General features: G+C 37.8%; 1 protein-coding gene across 1 annotated transcript; it reads left to right on the top strand.

The window, feature by feature from the left end:
• Nucleotides 1-227: 227 nt before the first annotated feature.
• On the top strand, nucleotides 228-25,087 carry ATG3 (autophagy related 3; the record flags this gene model as incomplete). The annotated part of the gene is made up of 12 exons (XM_079542848.1): nucleotides 228-299; nucleotides 3,919-3,960; nucleotides 7,346-7,395; nucleotides 8,585-8,655; nucleotides 10,368-10,475; nucleotides 12,914-12,963; nucleotides 14,629-14,710; nucleotides 15,196-15,230; nucleotides 15,959-16,114; nucleotides 16,777-16,904; nucleotides 23,606-23,674; nucleotides 25,006-25,087. The coding sequence occupies 12 exons, from the start codon at nucleotides 228-230 to the stop codon at nucleotides 25,085-25,087; spliced, it is 945 nt and encodes a 314-aa protein (XP_079398974.1).
• Between the last annotated feature and the right edge of the window lie 1,782 nt (nucleotides 25,088-26,869).

Raw genomic sequence — 26,869 nt, 5'->3', positions numbered from 1 at the left:
AGGCTTACTTCCGGATTTCTCTCCCCACCACGTGATGCATACGTCTATTTTCGGGGACGCGTGCAAGGAAAAGCCGCCGACTTCCCGTCTTGGTCTGTGCCTGCGCACATGACGTACGTGTGCGCGACGGAGCGGGCGGTGGGTCACGTGGCCGGGACAGGGGGCGGGGCTGCCGGTGCCGCCGTGACCGTTGGCTGCGGCGATCGTTCCCGTGGCCCTGTGGCGGCATGCAGAACGTCATCAACACGGTGAAGGGGAAGGCCCTGGAGGTGGCCGAGTACCTCACTCCCGTCCTCAAGGTGCCGGCTCTGCGCGGAGATCCCAGCGCGTTCCCTTGCTAGGCGTTCCGGGAGGGGGGAGGGGTGGGTGGCCGCCCTCTGTGAAGGCCGCGCTGACGCCCCGAGGGTCGCGAGGACGCCGCCCCGCCTCTGCGAATTGGCTCCAAAGGAGGGAGCGGGCAGCTGCCTGCTTCCGTGAGGTTGAGCTGCGCTTTGCGTTCCGTCAGGGCTGGAGCATCCCTTGGGGAGGTGGGGGGAGATGATGGTGGCAGGCCTGGGAGGCGGCGGGTTGCTGGGAGAACGGCTTGTCTGCTGTCATCGGTTTGTGCTGAAGTGGCTGAACGTTTGCCTGCGTGAGCAGGGATGGAAGCCAAGCGTGCTTGTGCAGTGGTAGGCTTGAGCATGGTTCCAGGGGTGGGTTGCAGTGGGTCTTTTGGGTAAGAGTGCAGCTTTCTCAGCTGACAGAAAGAAACAAACTCGTCAAGTCTCCGTTATGTGCGCAAATATAAAGTTGTATAGCATGGCTGGCTTTATCAGCATTGCTAAATAAATGGAAGCGTCTGCACATCGTAACAGCAAACAGTAGAAATTCTTCATGGTCTTCTCTAATAATGTGCTTATAAAGGTGTACAGCAAATCTATTCCTGCTTGCTTAGGTAGGTAGAAAGTGATTTTTTATTTTTTCTCCATTTCTCAGTTCCGTAATATATTCTACCTTCAGTTTTCAACTGTTTTCCTATTCAAAAGTTGACTTTGTATGGAAATATTTAACTTCCCAGCAGTTCTCTCAGTACTGACTTTCAGACTTTTTCCATGTTTTTATTAAAATATGTAGCCACTCCAAAAGTAATGCCTCCTGCTTATTTCTGTGGAAACTATAACAAATGCACTGAATACAATAACACTATTTGGCAGAGAAAATACTCGGCTACAAATCATGATTGCTCAACATAGGCACCAGCATTAGCTGTGCATTTTTGCCAGCAATGAACAAGAGCCTGCATGCCACTCATCAAAATCTGCATCACTGGAGATGACCAGCTGCTGCCACTGCTGAAACACACCACTCACCACTTCACCGTGTCAATGTCAGAGTCATAGGGACATCCAGAGATCATCAATTCCAACCCCCCTGCCAAAACAGGTTCCCTACACCAGATCGTACAACTAGGTGTCCAGGCAGGTCTTGAAAATCTCCAGAGAGGGAAACTCCACAACCTGCGTGCGCAGCCTGTTCCAGTGCTCTGTCACCGTAAAGAAGGTCACCACATCCACTGTTTGGTCTCCAGAAATGCTTAGCAAGTGTCGATGAATGTCAGTAGCAGCCATTTTTTCTGCATGGAGGAATTCAGTGGCACATCTTTGTTTCATTCACACTCCTAGGTCAGACACCATTTTATCGTACTTCCCCTTTGCTGCCATTTGTCACACGGCAACCAAATGTAATGGAATATTGGAGGGAGGGTTCAACCCTTACTGCCATATCACCTACATCTACCTCTGACATTGTAGACCAACTTAATAAAATAGGGGGTGTTACTTCTGCAGCAACCCTTGTATGCCTGCTGTAATTGCCTACAACAACAAGCTCTCTGGCTATAGTTCTGTTGCATGACCTTCTACATGACTTGTACTGTGCAACCTGGATCCTTGGACAGAAGTCGGTGATATGCAGTTATTAATTGAACTTGTCTCTTTAAAGCAAATAACATGCTCCTGCCTGGATAGTCTGTCTCTGTAGGTTTCACCACCAGTGCAAACCATCTGCTGCTGTGAAGTTGTGTGGAAATGTGGCTTGTTCACTGCAGTATGGCTGTTGCACAACTGGTATTTTATTATGTGAATAGCAGAGGAGTTTTTGTGCTCAGATGTGCTGGGGGGCTGTGGAACTTCTCATGAGTGGGAGGTGATGATAACATGTATGTATTCCCTTTACAAGGGGATTTAAGCAAGTACGCTGATTTCTTGACTTCAGAAATTCACTTTAGCTACTGTGTCTTGTGCTAGGCTTGCATACCACATGATGCACATAGATTAGAAAAAGTGAACAATTTACCCTCTGGGAACAGAGAGTGGTTATTTTACATTTTTCCTAATGTAATTCCAGAAGTAGAAGCTTGTTCTTGTTGCATAAAGTGTATGGATAATTTTGAGGTTAAATAATAAGTAGACTGTAACGAGGTGTTGCATAATATGTTATTCTCAATTTTTATAGTAATCCAAATTGCTAAATTAGTTCTTTAGTTTTTTTATTTTTGTTAACTGCGTATAGCAGTGCATATAGTGACGTTTGCACAACAACCAGTTTGTTTATCATTAATCATTCACTTCAGTGTCTCTTCTTCAGAGACGTAATGGGAGAGAAAGGGATCAGGTATTCATGAATACCTCCCCTGTCCTGGGATCTGGTGAAGTCGCCGTCCCTGGCAGTGTTCAAGAGGCATCTGGATAAGGAGCTATGAGATATTGTTTAGTAGCTTGTGTTAGCAATCATAATGAGAGGATGGACTGGGTGATCTTGTGGGTCTTTTCCAACCTTGTCATTCTGTGAAATAGGTGAGCTTGTTTCCTTTTATATAGCTCAGGTGGTAGCGTGCACCAGGGTCAAGCGCCGGGAAGAACTAAGTTAAGTAGCAGCTGGTTTTCTTTAATGCTTTCCCAGTGACTGAACCTGCTGAAGTTGTAGCCAAACATAAAATCCTTTGTGTTTGCTGCTTTTAGTCTTGATGGAAAGAATCATGAGTTCTTCAGGTCAAGAAGCTATGCAGTAATTGATGACTTGAAAAGTGAGCTATGCCATCCTTGAAATTTATATTCTTTCAAAAGTTGTTCTTAAATAGCTGAAAAACTGTAGGTTTCCTTGAGGCTTTTCTGAATGAAAAAACAAATGAATCATAAACAGAGTACTCTCTCTCCAAATTTGATTACGCTGAAAATGTAGTCTTAAACTTCATAGATGTTGTCTTTAATGCAAAAGTTCTTAATTTTTCTATGCAAAACTAAATTACGTGGCTGTTTGCCATCTGTTGTAATTATAACTGGTTCTATGGTGTGTATAATGAAGGCATCAAAACAAAATGGGTACCAAAAAGATTTAGTAACAGTCATTGCAGCTTTTCTTATCACAGGTGAAAGCTGGTTCAGTCCTTCATTTCATGACCTAGAAACCCACATACTGATGCATTACGCTGTCATTCAGTATTTAAACAGTCTCAAAATTGTTATTCTAAAGATCATTATTTCCAGCTGCTTTTCTGTCTCTAACTGGTAAATGTAATACAGAGTGTAAGGTGTCCTTTTTCTCTTGGGTTTTTTTTTTATTATTATTACTTTTATAATATATTTATTATTATTGACATAACTGACTCTATCAAAAGCAAAAAAGAATAAATTAAAAACCACTTTGTAATCTTATCATGAACCTTGTTCCCCTCCCCCCCCCCCCCCCCCCCCCAAGTCTGCTACAAAGTAATTTTATCAGGCCTTATGTTATAGGATATGGAGGTATCAGCATAAGCAGAGGCTACTTCCAAGCTGCTTTGCAGATCTATGTGGACTGAGCAGATATTTTTGTCACCAGGAAACTGAATATGTTGATTTGCCAGCCGAGCTCAAAAACTCTACCTTTTATTTATTGCAGGAATCCAAATTTAAAGAAACTGGAGTCATTACACCTGAAGAAGTAAGTATTTGCAACCTTTGAAATACATTTGGAAACTGTGAAAGTACTGATAATTTTTACTCAAAGTGACTGTGCTCATCTCAAACAGTTTACTTCTTTGTCAGTTAAGTATTCCTTCTTGAAACAATTTCCACAATGTGAAAAAAAAAGCCTTCTTAGCCTACAGGTGAAGTAGGTCAGCATCAGAATTCTTCTTGAGATCTGAATGTGGGATGTCTTTTCCTGTGTTATGTCCTAAAACACTAGTTAGAAAGTTTTTGCTGGGTCAGCAGCTCTGTTTGTCTGGGGGGTTAACAGGAATATGTTTATTTCAAAGGCTTTTCCCATAAACATTTCATGAGGTAAATTTATTACTGTATCTTGCTTACCTCACTTTTGGTTCCTTCCAAGACTATGGCTAAATCGTTATATATGCTTGCTTACGGTAAGCATTCAATTCAATGCTTTTATTTTTGTCTTTTTTTTTTTTTCTCCCCCTCTGGAGGCTGTTTCATGCTGCCAAGCAATTGCAATTTTTAAAGAGGAAAAAAAGAATTTTTCTAGAATTGTAAAAACACTGAATATGCAGTGCTGTTTGGGCTCCCTGGTTACGCTTCTTCTCCCATTAAAATGCTTCTGTTCTGAAAATACGTTGTCCTTACTGAACAGAGTTAGGTAGAATGAAAGAAAAATGTGATGACTTACAAATGTGAAGATGAAATTAAACCAACTGCAACTAGTATGGGCAGGAGTGTTTTTCCTAATGTTGGTAGCTAGTATTGTTCTGCTGTGTTACGAGACATGCAAACATTTGTGCTCTCTGTCATCCAGAAGAGCAGTACTCTGAAGAACAGGCTTAGTAACAAAGTGTTCTGCTGTATTGATAACAATATATATGTGTAGATGGTTATATATTTTACATACTAATATATTTGTTTTCTCTATATAAAACAAGTATAACTTTACAGAGAAAGTGTAAATGAATGTACTATTGCCTAATCCCTTCTTGATCTGAAGGAGGGAACTCCATAGTAGAACTGAAAAGATAGTGTCTGTAGTGGCAAGAAACACTCTATGCTACATTAAGCTGTTTGCAGTATTTATGGGTCAGTAAAATAATGCAAATAATATGTATTATCTGTGTAAACACAGATACTGATAGGATGAATAAATTGAATCCTTCAAAGCTGTACTCAAGGGAAATGGTTATCTAGCAAGACAAATTGTTTTCTTAAACTTAGGTAGGGCTGAAGCGTGGACCTGCTTATTGTCTCTTTCACAAACTTTTTACTCACTGATGGTTTTGTTCTTTATAGAATAGTGATTGATAAAGAGTTGAAGTCACCTGTGATGATTGTAGGATGTTATCTTTGAATGAGTTTGGGTTTCCCGAGTAATGAATTTCAATTTAACTTGTTTTTCCTGCATCTTAGTCTGAGATATCACTGTGGTAAACTTTGTGAAGAGGGACATGACTTAGTGGACATGGTGGGGATGAGTTGGGGTTGGATTGGATGATCTTATCGGTCTTTTCCAATCTTAATGGTTCTATGATCTTGTGGCTTGTCTGTGAAGATGAATCTATTCAAGGCTAGGCTGGATGGAGCTCTGAGCAGCCTGGTCTGGTGGGAGGTGTCCCTGTTTATAGCAGTGAGGTTGGAACTGGGTGGTCTTAGACATCCCTTCCAACCCAAACCATTCTATAATAACACTAATGATGACTAATCAAATTCAACATTAGTACTCTTTTTTGGGGTCTGTGTAATTGATGTAATTTCAGCAAGTTCTTGCCTGCCAGGTGTTCTTGTTAATTAATAACTCATAAAGATAGCCTTTTAAATTTCATATGTGAGCATGGGCAAATCTTTAAAATAATTCTTTTCAAGAGTAGAAGTAAGATGTTGTCCTAAAATTGTTCTCTTGTCACTTTTGTGTTACCGGCTAAGGTACGATAGCAGTAGCACAGTAGAAATAGAAAGTGAAACCACCTGATTTAATTATGCAGTCCAAGCTGAAGAAAAATGCAAGTGAAATTTAGAGATTGTTTTAGGTTTTTGGTATTACAAAACCTGCAAAGAACGCTTTGAATTTTTTCATCTTACATAATGTCTTTTAACAGTGCAGCTGCAAGCACTGTTCCAGTTCCCTGGACAGAGAATTTTAGATGATTCTGGAGTTCCATGTGGTGTTTATTATCACATAAAGCCTAGTGCATGCTTTTGTTGGTTTTGTTTGTTTGTTTGTTTAAATTTCCCTGTGTGTTGGAAGGGATTACAGTTTTCCTTAAATTGAAAATTTCACTTCAGCTAGAGGCTTCTCTTGGAGAATGGTTGAAACGGTTCGCTTTTGCAGAGATCAGATCTGCTAACTCATATGCAGTACACGTTCTGGTATTTTCCACTGTGTGCTGAGCCTTTGCATTGGAAGGCACGATGAGAAAATGGCTGATGCTTATGCTACAAGCCTGCTATATCACCCCATAATGCCTTGTGGGCAGCTTACAAATATGTTGTTGTAAATTGGCATTCTAAGAGAAGAAAACAACTGTAGCATTAGGTGTGTACCTTCTTTTCAAAGTGAACTAGTGCATGGAACACAGAAATTATTATTTTTAAATACGGATTTCTTTTTCAGTTTGTGCAGGAAAACTATGCCCAGTGGGTTAGAATATGCTGGGTAGATTCTGAGTTGGTACAGTTTTGCATGGTGAAATAGCTGTTATCTTTGATACTAAGAAAAAGTAGAGTGAAGATTTTTAAAAGTTCTTTGTTTGGAACAACGTTCTACATAATTTTTTTCAATTTACTAAATGTGTGGTTATCCATATCTAGTAAATGCCAGTGGTGAAATATGGTGGTTGGTGCTCACTTCTTAAAGCATACTGTTTATTCCTCTGTTGCAGTTCTCTCACTAATTCAATGAAGTAGTGACAGTTTCGCTTCTGTTCTTGCTGCAAAATTGTTGTGAACACTAGAAGTGAATTAAACTTTTGTTTTTTTGTAGCTGAAACTCAAATAAATGTACATAAAGTTTTTACTGGGTTGATTTTGAATGGAAAGCTTAAGTTCAGTTATTCATCTCATATTAATCTCTTCAATGTCTTTGTAAAACATGAAGAGTAGCAAACAAAAATAATTTATCCTTCACAAAATCAATGATGTAACTTGGATTAAGAAACAGTGGTTAGTATGCGTTTCCTTCAGGTGAAGTTGATTTAGTTTTGTTAGTCATTTTATGATTAGCTGAAAAATAGTTGAAAGAAAGCATCAAACAAAGTATAAACAGATTAACTATGTAATAAGTATCAGAGGAATATGCAACTGAAATATAAATAGTATTGCAGGAATTGCACATTGCTTTCTTATGCTATATTTAACAGTTCTTTAATTTTTTCTTGCCTTAACAGTTTGTTGCAGCTGGCGATCACTTAGTTCACCACTGTCCTACTTGGCAATGGTAAGTAAACACAGAAGAATTGCACAAAGTTGTAGCATCCCTACATACCTATGCTTTGATGTATTTCCATTGGATACAACCGTACAATTGTCTCATTTCAGAATAGTACTCTGACTCTTGCAGTGCAATCTACTCTATCTCTATGATGAAGATACATGAACTTTAAGTCAAACAGGTCTTTCTTATTCTTTGTAGCAGTAGGGGAAATAAGGGTTTGTTTCTGGGTTTTTTTCATTGTTATTGTTCTCCAAAGGCTCTGGTGGAAATAAACTTGTACATACCATGCATGCTTTCAGTACTTAGCTGCGGTAGCAGTGTCTCTTCCCAAGTTTGTCTTTCGTGTTTAAAAAAAAGCAAAGGCCATGTCCAAACAGAATTGCTAAGAACAAGTTGTAATTGGTATGTTTTAAGCAAGAGTTTGCTTAAATATTTTCAAGTAGACCCACGCCAGGTTGCTTTGTGCTGTGCTTGTTCTGGGAAATTCATTGTTATTCACACACAGTGGGGGGTGCAAACAAGGTACTTTCTTACATTTTATTAGTATCTTGCATTATAAAACAAACCATTCTGGACGGTGAACAGATAAAGAATTGTTATACTTGAATCAGTTTCTTGCCTTTTTTACTGTCTTCAGAAAAAATAAGATGTTGAATCATGTCTGTACATAAGCTTTATGCACATAGTTTGCAGCAGACTATTTAGTAGATTAGAAGACTTTTATTCCAAACCAAAAAGCAAGGAAGGTAAAAGAAAGTGCTCTGAATAATGTGAGCTTAGCAAAATTACTGGAGTCTGGTTACTATGGACAGGTTTTATAACTTTGGTTTCTTTTTCTGAAGTTGCTTTCTAGAGATGCTTGGTACTATGTTATTGCTGATTCTAGTATGTTTCTTACAGACTAGATTGTTTTGTCAACCCATCTTTGCTAGGCTATCTCAAAGTGAAGGTGGTTATTGAAGCAGAAAATATTTGTAATCCGAGACTTGATAGTTAAGGAATGGCCAACTTTTTTTGATCCCATACAGATATCGAAGTCTCTATATAACCAAGGGCAAAGTTATAGCAAACAAATTCCGTTAAAAGTTCAAAAGGGTTACATAAATTACTCTTGATGTAGATTGAAAATAGGGTTCTTTTGCTTGCACGTCATCAAATTCCCAACCTTTTTATGGTGCACTTTGTTTTGCAGGGCTTCAGGAGAAGAGCTAAAAGTCAAGGCTTATCTGCCAACAGACAAACAATTTTTGGTAACTAAAAATGGTAAGGCTGAAGTTTAAATATAAGTGTGTTTAGGACAGCATGGTTGATTGTGCTGTCAACTCTACTCATTGCCTGTATTGACAATTGAAGCATATTGTGTTCTTGTGATATTAGAAGTTTTTCCTGCACGTCTGAAATCTTTTCCTTTTATCTGTTATTACCAGGACTTTATACCAGCAGTGCAGTTTCTTTTGATGAAGTAAAAATGAAGCGTAAATGCCATAAACTTGTCTATTGTCCTTGTCTATCTTTTTTTTTTCCTCCATCCTTCAGATCATAATTGGTTTATTATGTTTAAATAAATAAGATATGTTTATTTTACACCTCCTTCTGGAAATAGTGAGTTATTGAAGTTCCCAGAATTGTCATACCAGTGCTTCTGGAATGCATAACTGATGTCACTGTTCATTTCAATAATTTATATTATACGATTATATAAAATGCAATTTTAAATCCAGTTTTCATCAGATTCACAATTGTGTGTATGTATAATACTTGTGATGACTACCTTTTTAAGAAAATGTAGGAGAGACCTGTACATTGATGTGCATTGGCACTACCATGGCAGAATTGTTTTCTTGAGAGATTTTGTATAAAAATGTGTCAAAGATGATGTAATTAGAGGTACCTGCAATACTATGAAGATCCTCAAAAGTTTTTTTACCTGCTGGAAGTTGTATTTCATGCTTTGATGTCACTTGCAAGCTTTTGAAGTCTTGCAGGGAACTATAGGGAACTATCATATGAAGATGTTAGTGCTAGTGTTGGACAGACTTCAGTGAGATAGTCTTGATAGCTGAATGGCCAGGTGATCTACTTTCTTTATCTCTTCTACTCCTTCCAGGGTACCACATTGCTGTGAGCTTCCTAGGCCACGTTTTAAAGCAATGTGTTTGTGCTATTTCTACTGGTAGTGACACGTTGGCCAAGCACCTGAGTAGAAGTTGTGGGCTAAGGGTGAAGCCAAAAGCCACTCTACAGGCTTCATTTTGGAAGTCTTTGGAGAATGTTCTTTCACTGTGACTTTCAAACCTTCTCTCTTTCTGAAAATTAGCATTTTTGTTGTACTGCTCATTTATGCAATTGGAATGAGTCTGCTTTGTCTTAACTGGATCCGCATTTTCTGTGACTGTTTTCTGAAAATTATATTTAAATTGTACTTAAATGGCAATATAATACATATGACTGAAGTTACTTTAATTAACAAATTAATTTTAGCCTCTTCCAAACTTGTAGATGTTAACTAGCATGATAAATTAGGTACGTTTAACAGTAAATATCTGATACAAACTTTAAAAAAATTCTAGAGACAAATCAGCTCAGTAAACTGGTGGTAATATAGGCAACAGTGTACTTGGGCTAGATGTAATTTAGTGTTTAGCAGTAGTTTAGTTGTTAGCAAATGAATAGGTAGCATAAAGACACATGAGAAGTTAATTTGTTTCTGGTACTTGTGAGTTTGGGTGAAAGTTCTAATTGTCAGAAGAAGAATGAACTTGCAGCCACTCAAACAAGTGATGTGCTGTAGTGAGATAAAACACCGCTTACAGCTCATCAGCATAATTAATTTCATTTGAAGTATATATATCAGGGTTCCTTAAATAAAGATATGAGCTAACTATATTTCAGAAGACCTTGTAGAAAAGTTTCTTGCATCAATCTGATTTTGTATAGGAATGGCTGCAGTCATCTTGTTTTGCAATTTTTTGCAGTACCATGCTACAAAAGGTGCAAGCAGATGGAGTACTCAGACGAGCAGGAGGCAATTATAGAAGAAGATGATGGTGATGGGGGATGGGTAGACACCTTTCACAATGCAGGTATTCAGAGTCTTGCTTCAAACTTTGCATTTGGTAATCAATAAGATTATCAGTTTCCACTATTAGAAAGTAAAATCTTTCTCATGCGGTTGACTGTGTATCTAATCTGGAAGAAAGTATGTTACTGTGCCAGAAACCCACGTGCTTTGTGTATGACTGCTTGTATGACATATTTAACTGTATGCCTGTATGTGTCTGAAATAGGCTGCTTTTCAGAGATGTCAACGGTATTTTAGTTATTCTGGTATTCTCTTAGAAAAGTTCTAGGAAGTTATTGCCAGGGAGGAAGCTAGGGGCTGTGTACTGGCTCATTCTTTAGCAAAGAGATCTTCTCTTAAAGAGAACATTGGTTTAAAATATATGTCAAGAACGTACTAATTTCTGCTTTTAGTCAGATTGCATGTGAAGGATTTTGATATTTAAATGATGATGCAAAGAGACTTAATGATTGTAGTATTTCCCATTTTGTTAATTTGTTGGGTTTGAGTTAAAAAGGGGAACAATTAGAAAACAGCTCTTAGTATTTGATGTCATTTGAAGGGCTAAAAATATTGTTAAATAAGGTGATGACTGTGAAAGATGATCCTTTTTTATTTTTTATGAGCTTGTGTCTAAAAATTATTGCTTACATGGATCTGTCTCATTATCAGGCTTGTTCAGCCTGGAGAAGAGAGGGCTGGAGAGTGACCTCATTGCAGCCTTCCAGTACCTAAAGGGAGCCTACAGACAGGAGGGTAGCCAACTCTTTGAAAGGGTAGATAACAGCAGGACAAGGGAAAATGGTTTTAAGTTGAGAGAAGGAAGATTTAGGTTGGATATCAGGGGATGTTCTTTACCAGCAGAGTGATGAGTACTGGAACAGGCTGCCCAGAGAGGTTGTGGATGCCCCGTCCCTGGAGGTGTTCGAGGCCAGGTTGGATGGGGCCCTGGGCAGCCTGGTCTAGTATTAAATGGGGAGGTTGGTGGCCCTGCCTGTGGCAGGGATTTGGAGCTTGATGATCCTTGAGATCCCTTCAAAACCAAGCCATTCTAGGATTCTGTGATTCTATGATCCTGTGTAGCACAGCTTCTAGTAAACCACGTTGTCCTTTTCTGAGAAATGGCAGTTTTATTAGTTTTAATCAATTTCTTCATGATGTAATGAAGATGTATGCTGTAATGAGTTAGTTAAATTCAGTCTTTCAATTACGTTGTCTTCTACTGCCTCCAAAGCTGGAATATATTTCAGTCAGCTTTACTTTTTTCAGTGTAATTTCTTTTGCTGTATTCTGGCAAATCTTCTCTCATTAAATAATTTAGCCATATTGAGGAGAACAGGGGTGCAAGAAGATGCTTTTGCTTTTGTAAATGTATATTTTTGATCACTGGAAATTCTTCCCTGTATTGCTCTTCATAATTGTACACCTCTCTGCAAGGAAATAATGTGAGACATAGCTTTGTCATATTCTTTAATTAGGTATGCTTTCTCCTTCTCTGCTCTGTCAAGTTTTGGGTGTGGCTTTTTTTGTTTGTTTTATTGGGTGAGATTATTTGGATTGATTGATTTGGTTCCTATGCTTTGCTAGTACGGTTATAAGACTTCTAATTAGATCTAGCTGGGTCTCTGAACAATCTTAAGAGGTAAAAATTTATTTCCTTTCATCTGTATTGATAAGTTTTATAACAGCACTTTTTGGTGTGTGGGGCAAAACTGCATGTAAACAATCACACTGCCACTAGAAATGCGTTGTTTCTGAGCAGCATTCACCTGACATCCCTTTCCCTAAGCAATTGAGGTTCATTTTTGCATTTCTGCAGGACAGTAACTTGATTTCAAGTTCATTCATTCATGGTATAACTTCTTACCTGAGCAGTTAAGAAGATTCATTTACTGTTTCAAAGCAGAATGTTGTCGTGTATTCCAAAGAGCAGCAAATGAGTGCTATAATAAAACTGGGAATCAAATGCGGAGGCACTGAAATGTTGATACTGCTGTGATTTGGGGTGTTTTTTACTTCCACTTCTTCTCAGCTGAAAGCATTGCGTGCTACCATGTTACTGCTTTGTTGTCAACACTTTGCCTTCAAGATGCTTCGAAACAACTAATGAAGCATATCTTGCTTGTGAAGCTGAGAGAATTCACATCGTGAATTCATTCTTTGTGCCAATGATCCTTAAAATAAAAAATCCAAATTACTTTGCAGTTATTCCATCAACAAAATTTGTTTGCAGCATAAGAGCTGTGCTATTGTGCTATGCGTTACTAGCATGGTCTGTTTATGGATGTCCAGCTCCAAGCGTGCTGCCAACACCAAATAAATAGCTTTTCAAATATCTAGAGTTGTTGTGAGATGTAATAGGAATGATCATATGCTGCTTTCTGAGATGCATCATTCGTTGTAGTGTTCTGTAACAGAGAAGCAGGTTTCTTTAATGCAAACTTATTGTTCAATTAACAGGTATAGCGGGTGCAACAGAAGCAGTTAAGGAGATCACTCTAGACTGTAAGGTACTTGCTTTGGAATTATTTTTTTTGCTTTATTATTGGACATAAAGGTAATAGAAATCTTCCCTGCAGCAATCTAGTATTGCTTCTGAAAGTCTAGAATACTCTTTGTCACTAGATTTGTTGCAGATATTCATTGACCTTCATAGCTTGTGATACTGATTTAAGCATGTGTATCTCTACATTACCACGTGTTTACCAGAGCGGTGTTTTTTTTAGGCTGTGTTTAACTAGTGTGCTCTTGTGCCAAACTTCTACAAACTGAAAATGCACCTGGATTTACAGTGATAACTCCCCTTGTTTCTCAAGAAGCTGATGTTTGGTGATCCAATGTAAATAATTCTTCTTTTTTTTTTTGTGGAAAAATAATGCAGGAGTAGGAAGTATTTATTCATAATCTTTAAACTTCATTTGCAGTAGTGTTTAAACTCTTTAAGTCCTATTTGATGCCCTCACATTCATTGACATACTAGCACTGTTTAAATATCTTACAAAGTCATCAGTTTCTGTACGTTTCCAAAAAATCACTCGGTAGCAGGATCCAAATCTGAAACTTAAGGCCTCATGAAACTGAGAACAGAAATTGAAATGGATATGTGTAATAGCTAATGTGCTTAAGAGATGGGGAGAATGTCACAAAGGGCAAAATGATTTTAATGATGAACGCTCGAGTGGAGTTCTATTTGTGTCCTTTAAGAATGTGTGAAACCATCCAAGCATGAATCTTTTGATTCTGAAGATTAGATGGAAAGAGAATGGAAATTGTAAGCAACTCAAACTCTGTTGATGTGGTTAACTGTGAAATTCATCCAAGTGAGACTGTAGTGAACACTGTGAAAATACAACTTTTTGACAACTCAGTTACGTAAGGGTAGAAAAAACTCTCTTAAGAATCACCTGGAGGTGACTGGTGTTTACAATTACAAAATGTAATTGTAGAACCTTATTGGATGTGCAACTGCTGTTGTGTTAAGGATTTCACTTCTGTTTTGTGCACAGAAAAAAAATCTGCATGTAGAGTACTTCATTTCTTGGATCACAAGGCCAGTCCAGAATGACAAATCTTTTTCTGCTGGCAAATATACCGTTTGCTGAAGTACTCAACGACATAGTTATGTACTGATTATGTTTTGTTTTGTTTTCCTTATAATTAGAGCAGCTCCTAATTCTAATCATTGTTTTGAGTATTCTCTTGAAGTCTTCATGACATTGGCATAAATTGAGGCCTCCCTCTCTGAATTTCTCTGGAATTGTCTGTTGGATTCAAACGTTATCCATAGGCACAAAAGTTGTTTGAGGGCTTGTTTGTGGCTTAGTTTATAGAAAGTCTTAATCTACATGTCTAGTTGTGGGCTTTCATTTGAGGCAAGTGGGTTATTTGAAAATAAATTATGGCTGTGTAATACTTTATTCTTTATTTGTGATTATTTTTTACATATAAATAGAATCAGTCTGGACTACAAAGTCAAAGGAGAAATTTTTAGTGGATTTTTAAGGCAAATATTTGAGTTCAGTATAATCCTTGTTAGTATTGCAGATTATTTCATTTATTTATTTATTTTTTGCATGGCTGTTTTGATTGGACCTGAATACTTGAGATTTGCTGGGGCATCTTAAATGCAGCTATCTTTTAAAGTAGTGCTTTCAATTTTTACTTTTTATCTAAAGGATAATATAAAAATACCAGAGCGATCAGCATCCTGTGAAGATGATGACGAGGAAGATGAAGGAGAAGCTGCAGACATGGAAGGTATTTCCGTAATTGAATGGGATGCACTTTTCTTCAGGCCTTTAGCTATAGTGGTAAACTTTAAGAGAATACTACTTTATTTTTACAGAATGCATGCTAACAATAATCAGCAGGCAAATCTCCTTTGTTATCTTTTGTATGGTCTTATTGATGCATGTTTAATTTGTGTGATGAAATCTCAATGACTATTGACAGGCAAATAGGTTTGAGTAGCAACATAGAAGCAAAGAAAAATTAGGAATTTAGCATAGTTTCATTCCTGCTACATGGGTTTATGTAATCCGTCAACTAAAAAACACTTTTTTAAGGATTGTTTATCATGTACTTGTAGGCTGTGTCACATTTGTATTAAAAAGGCTTAGTCTGGTTTGGGGGTTGGGAAATCTATGTGAGTAAAACATGTTTATATACATGTGACAATGGGAATGAGAAATATGACAACTAGCTGTGAACTGAACACAGAATTTTATGGGTCTTCTTTTCAGAATATGAAGAAAGTGGGCTATTGGAGACAGATGATGTGAGTGAACTGTTCTGTCTTGTCTGTTAAAATACTTATCACCAGTATGAGCACAAGCAAAGTAAAAATAAAGATGATAAGTGGCTCACATAAAGTTATTAGGAGCAGTGGGATTCCTGAGCTTGGTTTCCTATGGATTTGTCTCCTTCCTGACCACCTTAACTCTTAGGTCCTTAGAAATTTTGACCGCAGTAATTTTGCTTTCTTTGCTGTTCTGTTTTGCTCTGCTTACATACTATGCTCAATTCACAAGTTATAAAGTGTGGTGGTTGTTCTAAAACCTGTATGTGGTGGACGGAGTGTCTTATAGGTTCAGTTAATTACGTGCACACTCCAGAATCTAATGAGGGAAGACAGGGCATCATTATTTGGAGGCACTTTTCTGAGGTTTTCATGAAACCTGCATAATCTGAGACCTGCCTTGTGAATTTCATTGGGATTGTCTTTTTCGTTTAAAAGTTTTTGGTGGAAGAAGGGAAGAGGGTAGGACAACGTAGTTGCACCTTTCCTTGAGAAATCGTGTCTTAAAAAACAAACAAAAAACAAGTGGAGAGAAAATTATATTACTTCTTTGAAGATTGAAAACAAAACCTAAAAGCCTGTATTTCTTAATGTACACTGGAGAACATTTATTTTGATCTTGCAGCCCTACCTAGCTGCATAGGATGGGACAAGAGGGAATACAAACAGGACTATACTAATGTTGTCATTTTCACCTTGAAAACCAGGCAACACTTGACACAAGACAGATTGTAGAAGTTAACAAAGCCAAAGTTGATGTTGGAGGGGAAGATGCTATTCTACAGACTAGAACTTATGACCTCTACATCACTTACGACAAGTATTACCAAACTCCAAGGCTCTGGTTATTTGGATATGATGAGGTACAGCAATGTTTCTTTGTTTGTTTGTTTCCCACTTCTGTGAAATGAGACCAAGTCAGATAACAAGGCTACTTTGTTATTACTTTCTAAATCACAGTGCAAATTGAAAGGAAGAAATGGTGAGGAAGCCATTATGCAGTCAGGATTGCAGACAGGGCTTTTAAGGTTGCAGGACACAGAAATTATTTCACTGAAAAATTGTATTTGATAACTAAGTATTTTTAAAAAAAAGGGGGATTGTGCACTGTTATTTTTTAAGCTATTGCTCTAAGAGAAGCTAAGAGAAATAACCCCTGTCAATTCAGACAACTAAACATGTGTTTTTGTGATAAAAAGATTAGATAAATCACTTCCCTTTTACTAGCTAAGTTTCTTGGATCAAAGTTGATGAGGGCTTATGACTCAGATACCTAGATGAGAACCAGGGCCTTGGTTGTCATATATAGAATCGACCACCTTATATACTAAAAGCAAGGTTTTATGTAGTACTATTTCAACACCGTATGAATTTTAACACAATCTGTATTTTCAGTGTACTTTCAGAACTGTTGTACTTGTGACTTACGGTACTACATGTGTTCGTGATGCTAGAATTACTAAGAAGCAGTAAAAAATTCTTTTTTAGTAATGCTTTTGATGGAGTGTTCCTTTTCTCTTTGTAGCAACGGCAGCCTTTAACAGTAGAGCATATGTATGAAGACATTAGTCAAGATCACGTCAAGAAGACTGTGACCATTGAAAACCATCCTCACCTTCCTCCACCTCCCATGTGCTCAGTTCATCCATGCAGGTAAGTATTTCTAGTGGGATGTGGACGTAAGGCACTTCGCTGTTCTTGTTAAGGTTTTGATTCAGGCTTTTTTGGACTTATTTCCATACTTGGCTGCCACAATGGTCTCTTAGCTTCTGAGGGAATATAAAATACAGGTAATAGTTTTTCTCTGAGGTCATTCCACTGCTCACTGCTGCAAATGTACTATGCAGTTAGAGTTCTCTTTCCTGTGCTTAACTTGCTTTTCCTCCACTTTCCCAGAAATTCCAGAAGATGGCAGACTACTAGAACTCTATAAAGCAAGTTCTGTGCTTTCATTTGCTGTTTTTGGGGGAGTAGAAGTATAATATATGCTTTGAGAACAGGAAAATGTTGTTTCAGTGTGAAAGAACTCTCTTTCATTACTACCTTCTCCCCAAAATGTCCATTAAACTGCTAAGTGCAGGTCCTGTAATTGTCACACTGAAATATTATTTTGCACTTACGTTTAAAAAAAAAAATAAATTGTTTTCAGGATCTTTTCTGTTGCATTTCCACATTTCTCATCCAGTATACAAGTAGTCTGTAGTTAGACTAGTTGCACAGATATTTTTTCTAACATGTTTTTGAAGATGGCTTTTATCTTAGATGTAGAGTGATTCTTCAGCTTCTTGCTATTATCAAGGTCTTGGAGATGTGAATTCAGGCTTTCTCTCTCTCTCTTTTTTTTTTTTTTTTTTCCCATTAAAAAATAAAAAGGAAAAACATCCTGTATCGTGTACATGCTTACTATACAAATAAATAGAAATTCTGATTGTCCCTTTCACTCACATAAGTTTCTTTGTGCTTGATGAAACAATTCTGGATCTTGTGTCGCTAGTTGAGATGCCAAACAATTAGCATGTGACTGACAAGCTTGTGGTAACTTCTGCAGATTCAAAACATTCTTACTTCTAGGCATTCTTTGAACATACAATTAGTTTTGGGAAGGCTGTACCATTGTTTATAAAGAATGGAAGCTTTGAACTGGTGGATGGCTGCTCTTGATCTTATGAGGTTGTATATCCATGTGTTTTATAATCTGTATCTTGTCTTCCAGATTTTGGTTCTTTAACCACCGCCTTGCAATAGTCTCTGCTTTTAACAAGCACTCAAGGTTATGCCTGCACAATATTAAGCAGGGAAAACATTTTACAAGTGGGAAATAGCTTTCTGCCCAGTTCAGCTGATGTAGAGAAATTTAAGTAATGAACTTCATTGTTGGTCTTTAAATGACCAGGTTTAAGTCTATAAAGACCTATCTAGACAAACCTTGGTACTCGAGAGTAGTATAGGAAGCAGATACAATTTAGAGAACTATTAGAAAAGGAATAAAGACTAAAACAGAAAACATTAAGTTTCTACTGTGAATCTGTGGGATGACCTATATGTTGAATACTGCAGTAAGTTGTTGTTATCCATTCTGTAGTCTTTGAGATAAAGGAATAGGTACAGATAGGGTATCAGGAATAGCTGCAGTTATGAAGGTTCTTCCAAATAAGAAATGATTTGAGTAATCTGGGACCCTTCAGCTAGCAAAAGACAGCTGAGGAATGAGTTCTGATTTCAGTGACTCTTATCATGATAGCCACAGAGGGACAATAGCCAGTAGGTCTTTCTTTTTATTTTTTTCCTCAGTAGTAAAGTGCATATTATTGAATGAAACTCACTACTGGCATGTTGAAAGCCAGAAAAAGGAGTAAACTCTGCATGTATCTAAGAAACCTAAATATTAAAGTTGTTTAGGAAGTTAATGGAAGAAAAGTTGTCAAGAGTTGTCAGGTGTGGTTACTGTTCCAGAATTAGGGAGCCTCTCGTCTGTGTACTGCTGGAGACTTGAAAAATTTGAGGGAAGCATTACGAAGTACGTGCTCAGGCCTCTTTTTTTGAGCATGTACTGTGAGTTTGTCAGATAATGAGGAGAATGAAAAAGATCTTTTGCTGTAAGAAGGATTTGGGAAGAAAATAGCATATGCTGTTCTTTACTTTTGACGGTTGATCAGGTGGGATGAATGTAGGAAGGTTTAGCAGACTGAGTGGGAAGGCAATTAACCAAAGCAAAGAAGAAAACGTTCCTGATGTGGCTCAATTTAGTGGATGCTGAAAGACCTGCTAATAGAGGGATGTGAGGAAGCCTCTGATGGATGCATGTTGGAGGGCACTCACAAAAGAACTAAAGATGACAAGATATTTGGGCATGACAACCCTTGCTGACTACTTAAAGCTGTGGAGTATATTCTGGTCTGTGACTACAATGTATCCTGTTTAATTTTGCAGACTTCTTTATAGAAGAAGAACCAATCTCCTATTAGCCTGTGAATTTGGATTGAAATTTTTTCACAGAGGAGAGCTGCGAGTGTATGTGTTCCTCCTCTGAAATGAGTAAAGTTTCAGTGACTTTGTTACATAATTCACATCTACCCTTGGAAAAACAGCTTGCATCATGAGACTTACTGCAATTAGTCTTTTAAGAACAAAAAAGGAAGATTGATATTGCAGTGAGATCAGTTTATCACTAGTCTTAAATGTAGAGGAAGCAATGTAGCCTTCTCCAAAACAAGACAGTGATCTAATTGACTGGCAACTGCTTGACATTGTGTAAGTTAGCAGGTATTGTCCTGAGAACATGAAGAAAGTGACTGATAGTGTATCTAAAATGGTGGTTTAAAATGGAATTCTATGTGACTGCTAGGTAGTAATGTTACAAAGGCCATGGTTAAATTAGGTTGCCTCATGCTGCTTAATTCTTAAAGCATTAAATATGTTCTCTTGCTGTATGAGGCAAGCTATTCCATCTCCTTAATTTAATAAGGCGTATAGCTGAGAAAGTCTGGACTTCTGAGATTTTATTTATTAATTTATTTTAAAAGGTCAAAAATGTTTTGTTGTTAAGTTAGTGTTTTTCTAGCTCTGCAGCTGTTACTTCCCTACACATTACATATATTGTGTAATGTGGGGTACTTGCGTGGTCCTAAACTCACTTGGCTGTTTCTTGCAATGCGTATGTCCTTCTGTCCTGCGTCAGAGAACAGGAGGAAATGGGATGTTGGCATGAGGGAGACTGCCACTTCTTAAGACTGGTTCTATTTTAAGTAGTTAGTTGAAAATGTTAATCTTGCAGCTCTTCTGGAAGTTGTATTCCTTATCAGCATTTTTATGATACCAGCAGGAACACATTCAACTTCCTCATTAATTGCTGGAAACTGGTTTAACCACAGTTCTCACTATTTATGTGGGTTTTATGATTGATAATTTGATAGCAAACTAGTTAACTACTAAACACATTTACAGTTGGGTTTGAATTACATATACTAATTCCAAGATCATATTTTCCTCTCCTTCAGAGTGTATAATAATAGGCTTTTGAAGTCTTTTAACCTTACATAGTGTAAGCTATCAGCAGGGAAGTGATTGTAAGGCTCAGGATAAGTGAATTGTAGAGTTTATGGTCAACTGTCAAGATTATGCAGGTTTATACTAAAAATGGCACCTGTGTGCTTTTTTCCCACCAGTGTCTTTGTGTGAGCAGTTACATACACTGAGTCACATTCGTGGACAGTTTTCTCTTGAAAATACACTGTCCTACAGAGTCTTAAATTCAGCTCTTTGTTCTAGAAGCTTATAGTTGTCCACTACACTGAAAGTCCTGAAGAAGGCCTTTTACTGTTTTGAACTGTGAATAATCGATCATTTCTGGTATTGCTGTTGTGTGGTTTGTGGGTTGTGTTTCCCCCCAATAGGTCAGGATGGTTTTTATTGTATACATTTACTTTTCAGTGTTGTAATCTTCCCTTTCAGCTGATACTGAGAAAATATCAGTATATCGACTGTGCTGAATTCCACTGTCAGGTTGATTTTATTTATTCATTTACTTCTGAAAGATTTTAGTTACTTCCAAGGGGAATTGGGCATAAAATGGAGCACAAGAAGTTCCACACAGTAAGAGTGACAGAGCACTGGAATGAGCAGCCCAGGTTGTGCAGTCTTCTCTGGTAGTATTCAAGACCTGTCTGGATGCCAGCCTGTGCAACCTGCGGTGGGAGGCCTGCTTTGGCAGGAGAATTGGACTTGGTGATCTCTGGAGGTCCCTTCCAACCCCTACAGTTCTGTGATTCTCTTCAAAAGCAGAAACTTTTAACAAAGTAAAAACTTATGAGAGTGTAATCAATCTCAGAAATTGGATTCTCTCAATTTATTTATTTATGGACTTAACTCTATACGTATCTGTCTCAATTTCTTTTCAATATGAACAACAGTATTTTTCACTTAGAATATGAATATTAACTCATATTACTTGAAGCACATCAAGAGTTGGTAATATACCAGTAAGTAAATTAGGAGATTTTAGTAGGTGTTTCAAATGTTTGATCTACTGATCTACTTGTTAGCTCAAGTGATATACAAACAGGCCTGAAACAAACATCAGTGAACACGTAGCATTTACAGTTACCTTGGGTTAAGGCAACCAGTTATTTTGGGGGAACTAATATTCAGAAGTAAGGTAATAATAATAATCTTTGAGATTTCTAGATAGGGTTTTTTAAATTACACTTCTCCCGAAGTTATCTTGCTTCTTTTATTTTTAGGATACATATTCTTCATGTTGTCTTCTCAAAATTTTCTTGTAGAAGGAAACCGACTTTTGAAAGCTTCTAAGTCACAAAGTTTCTCACAGGTAACTGTAAGACTGTAAGAATGACCATTATGTGGCTGTTAGAGAATTCCAGTTATCTTTTACTAGTTCTTAGAAAACTGGAAAGAACAACTCTCATTAAGGTATACGTACGGGCTGAGGGAGCTGGACTTGTTCAGCCTGGAGAAAAGAAGGCTGCGGGGTGACCTTGTTGCAGCATTTCAGTACCTAAAGGGAGCCTATAAACAGGAGGGGAATCAAGTCTTTGAAAGGGTAGATAACAGCAGGACAAGGGGAAATGGTTTTAAGTTGAGGGAGGGGAGATTTAGGTTGGATGCTGGGGGAAGTTCTTTATAGAGGGAGTGGTGAGGTGCTGGAACAGGCTGCCCAGAGAGGTTGTGGATGCCCTGTCCCTGGAGGTGTTCAAGGCCAGGTTGGATGGGGCCCTGGGCAGCCTGGTCTGGTATTAAATGTGGAGGTTGGTGGCCCTGCATGTGGCAGGGGGGGATTGGAGATTCATGATCCTTGAAGACCCTTCCAACCCTGTGATTCTGTATGAGGTTGAGCCAGTATCCTGTAAAAGACTTAAAATAGCTGTGTGGTGACTTGTACTTGTGCCACTACAAAAAATAACTCACCATTAACAGATGAGAGGATGAAACTTAAGTTGTAACAGAGGCCACATGCCTACAAAGAAGCATCTGGCTTAGGTACCTGTGTCAGCATAAGTTCTGCAGTGGCATCATGAGGATCCAGAATTGGAATCAACTCTGATGATAAGTTGGTTTCTAAGGACCAACAGCACAGTAAGTGACAAATGCTGACCTTTATCATTTCCCAGACTTACACGTTCCTGTTTACAAAGTGTCTTGGTAACTTTACAACAACTTCCTTCCTTGTGTTTGCAGTCACTGTCGGCATGAGTAACTTTAGAGATAATTACTGAATGCCACTATTAGTCAGTTATTTAGGCTGTTTTGATTTGTATAATAATGTCAAAGGATGTTCAGTAAGTTATTCAGACTGTGCTTACCACTCTTCCTGGTTCTTACAAATACAGTTTGTTTTTGGATGAGTACTTTAAACTGCTACCTGTTGACTAACTTGCACTATTAAAGGGGTGGGCAAACATAACACCATGTGGTGTTTCTCGTCAGGACTGCCTACAGAATCATGAATTTAAAGCTGATGGATGGGTGAAAGTGACAACCTGTGAGTCTGAGTTAATAAGTTATAATTAAAACTTCAATTGACCGTACAGTATTTTCCTCCTCTGAGTTGGTATGTTCTTCATCCCTTAGTTTATGATATAGAAGAGCTGTCTTGAACACAAGACTATTATTCCTGAATTGTAGCTGATCATTAAAAGATTTTTAGCATTCCTTGTTGGAGGTGTGCAAAACTAGATCAGACAGGCTCCTGAGCAATCGGTTCTAGCTTACTGTTCTTCTAGCAGGAAAAGCTGGACTTGGCAGTACTAGGCAATGACCAGAAACTTTTCTAACCTCAGATAGTTTGTGATTCCATTTTATATTCTTATAAAAGGTGTTTTATGTAGGTTTGGCTTACCCTGCATTTCCAAGGAAACTATGAGTTATGTATTTGATATTTCTTACGCACACTGAAAATCACCCGAGGCAGATGAAAACGCTGCAGTGATTTCTAGGTCACCTTCAGAGATCATCTGGGGACTTCTGCTGGCTTGCTGCTTCTAGTGAGGATTACCTTCTAGAGACTTTCCTGATGACTTTGTCATTTTACAATTAACAATTGTACAAGCAGCAAGGAAAATACACTGTCTTGCATTATGCTACTCAGTCTTCACTGTAGCATAGAATATTTTCTTTGTGAATGTAGGAGGCTGGCAGTTGTTATATTCAGCACTTCAGTATTAATATTTCAGTCGTTGTTGGGACTTCTCTGTTAATAAACTGCAAGTTTCATCTTGCTGCTGTTGGAACCAAACATCCGAAACTGTTGAATTTGCAGGTAATATGATTTTATTGAGATGAAGAAGAAGTTATTTTTTCGTTATTTTTTCATTCACTGCTTCTAATCTGTATTTCAGGCATGCGGAGGTGATGAAGAAAATAATAGAGACTGTTGCAGAAGGTGGAGGAGAACTTGGAGTTCACATGTATCCTTTTTCATTACTGCATGCTATTTGTAAGGATTTCTTTCAGTGTAGGGAGCTGTTACTTAAGGGTTCCTAAACTAGAATTCAATAGTGTGTGAAAGCAATAAACCATGTTTGTGGTAGTACTTAATTAGTTTTCTGGGATGAGTTCCTTTTGTGTAAATGAACACTGCTACTCTGCTGGGGAGAGGGGAGGGCAGGTGAGGAACCAGAGTGGAAAACGAGTAGTATTGAAGGGACAAGATTGAAAGTTTGCATCTCAATTAAGGAGGTAGCTATGAATATGCAATTGAGATCCTGGTGAGGGAGGATGTATTAAGAAGATAAGGCTGGAGTTACATAGACGTTGGCTGGAGTTGGCATGTATTTAAGTGAAGTTTGAGAATCCATGCTTTGATATTACCACATAGTAGACTTGGAAATATCAGATGTACTACTTTTGTATTAGATTTGGCTCTGAGATTGATTTTAGTGATTTATTTTAGTTTTTGTTTCACTGTATGCCTCAGTCACAAGTGGACAGACGCCTCAGTTTACAATTGTCCAGCATACTCAACATTACAAATTTGGGACCAGCAATCGTTTGAAGGTGTATCATACAGAGAAGACTAAGAAAATCTGCTATTCAAAGGCAAGCTTTTGAGCTTAGCAAAGCTTATTTCTATTTCCCTTCTCAAGAGCAAGAAGCACTTCCAAAGGGTGTTTCAGAACAGCAGCTTACTTTTTTTTCTGAGCGACTGAAACTGAGAAGTTTCAGTTTAAGTTTTTTACAGAGAGAGTGGTGAGGTGCTGGAACAGGCTGCCCAGAGAGGTTGCGGATGCCCCGTCCCTGGAGGTGTTCAAGGCCAGGTTGGATGGGGCCCTGGGCAGCCTGGTCTGGTATTAAATGTGGAGGTTGGTGGCCCTGCCTGTGGCAGGGGGGTTGGAGATTCATGATCCATGAGCCATTCTGTGAGAAGAAGCCTGTTTTCCCTGCAGCTGCAGGAAGGAATTAGCCTTGCTAGGTTCAGTTCAGCTTGGCATTTGTTAATAACAAATGTTAAGTTGGTAAATGGCATTATATGTTCTTGTATGATATTTGTAAGAGTTATTGAAAGTAACTTCTGGTTCCTTGTTTTATCTTGAAAAAGTAAGACTTCTATGTTTGGGCAAGCACCAGATGTTATTATTAGAGATCTGTTGTATTAGTTTCCCAGTCACTAACTGTATAATTTCTAAGTGCTATTTTCCTGCTAGAAAGAAGAACAGTTAAACGAAATATTGTAAGTGACCTCTAGTTTGTTTTATGGGATTTCCAGTTTTTTACAACTCTTCCTTAACAAGAAATTCAGGTACCTTCTTATTTTCTTGAAATTTGTACAGGCAGTCATTCCAACAATAGAATATGACTACACAAGGCACTTTACAATGTAACTAAGATAAAAGATCCTCTATCAAGTCTTTTTTTTAAATAACCCATCCATGTGACATACATTATACACAATTTCTGTAATTAACCTTTTATCAAGCTGATAGATGAAAATAAAATGTTCCATTACCAGCCTTTTTAATAAAAGTTTTTGTGTGTAATAAATAAATCACTTTCATTCCTGTATACATACTGCAATAAGAAGTGGAATTTTTTTGTTCATAATTCTTTCAAAATTATTTCAACAGAAAACTATTTTTCCTCCACACGTGGAAGTCAGTCTCCTTTATTAGTAGAATCCTTATGCTTTTGGCTTTGTTGCTATGATGATTCTCAAAAATGTGATTCATTTATTTTTGTCTGATTTAAATTCACCTGAAAGCGAAGGCATTTTGTTGTTTTTTTTTTTTTGCTGTTTTTTTTTTTGTTTGTTTGTTTGTTTGTTTGTTTTCCCCTCGTTGTGAATGATTATATTTGCTCTAACTGTAGGAAGATTTAAACCTGAAAGAAATTAAGTAGAATCTTGTTAGGAAAACTTAACTGCATCTTAAACTAAAGTAGCTCCAAATAAGCATGCTATGAAAACTAATTTATATTCACACTAGAACAAGGTTAGCATTTTGAGATGGAATTTTTAGGGAGAGAAATAGTATTAGTGTGTAATCTGTTGATCTTGTAATAAAGGCAAGAACAGTCGTGTTGAAAAAATCCCAGATTGAAGGTGGAGGGATAAAATCACTGTGTTAGACTAAAGTTTAGTCTTGTAACATGTCTTGACCTATAGACTATGCTAACTGGTAGCTTAATAGCATGGTTTCCATTTTGAGGGTAACTGTACCTGGTATTGTTTGTGATGTTTGTGAAGTCAGATATCACAGACACATCCAGGTTTTGGCAGCCGCTTTTTTTCGCTGTACAACATTAGTTTTTCATTGATGGAGATGGGGAGAAAGGATTGGTAAGTGTATGTCATAGGTTCACTTAAATCTGTGTAGCTATCGCAACATCATTGTCTGCCAAACATCATCCTGCCAGAGAATCCGAAGTTGGATACCTGTGGCTGTCTGAATTTACTGTTGAAGAAGAAGGCTGGCATAAGGGAACCCTTTCTTGGCTGTTCTCTGTACCATGCTCTTACCTGAGAGCCTGTAACCAATTCTTTCTTCTGTATTTAAATTAACTTTCCTCTTTTGATATCCATCTTCACTTCCTTCTTGGACAGAATTTAAGCAATGTCTGCGTAAGTGAACAGTAATGCTGGCTGAAACATGATAAAAACCACACCCACTGAGTCATGCAATAAGATTTCCTTATCAGATTCATTTCAAAGATGTTTTGGATTTTTTTGGTAGCGGGTGAAATTGTTGTTCTTCACCTAGTGAATAGATTCTTTTTATTTTTTTAATGAGGAGGGGACCAAACAGATCTTATGATTTAAAATTAACCAGCATTAATACATTATGTTGGAGTTTCTGTTTCTTTGCTCTGCCAAAATGTTCTCGTTAGGAAGGTAAATTAGTTTTTCACTGGTTTCCAATATGTTAAGATAGTAATTACGACATTCTTCTTAGTCAGGCTGTTGGTGAAAGTAAGTTGGCATGATTTAAACTACTGAAGGCTTTTTTGTGTGACCATTTCAGATAAACAGGGCAACAGCACTGAAGCCAGCTAGCCAGTGGCTTCCATCAGCACCAGGATATTAAATATTGAATTTGTAGCACTAATATACTCTGAGTACCATAAAGCCCATCCCACACATGAAAATAAGCAGATACTTGGTGACTAAC

This window comes from Tetrao urogallus (genome assembly GCF_951394365.1).
Source record: "Tetrao urogallus genome assembly, chromosome: 1".
Lineage (NCBI taxonomy): Eukaryota > Metazoa > Chordata > Aves > Galliformes > Phasianidae > Tetrao > Tetrao urogallus.
The sequence above is the reverse complement of the archived record's forward strand: the minus strand, read 5'-3'. Positions and strand labels throughout refer to the sequence as shown.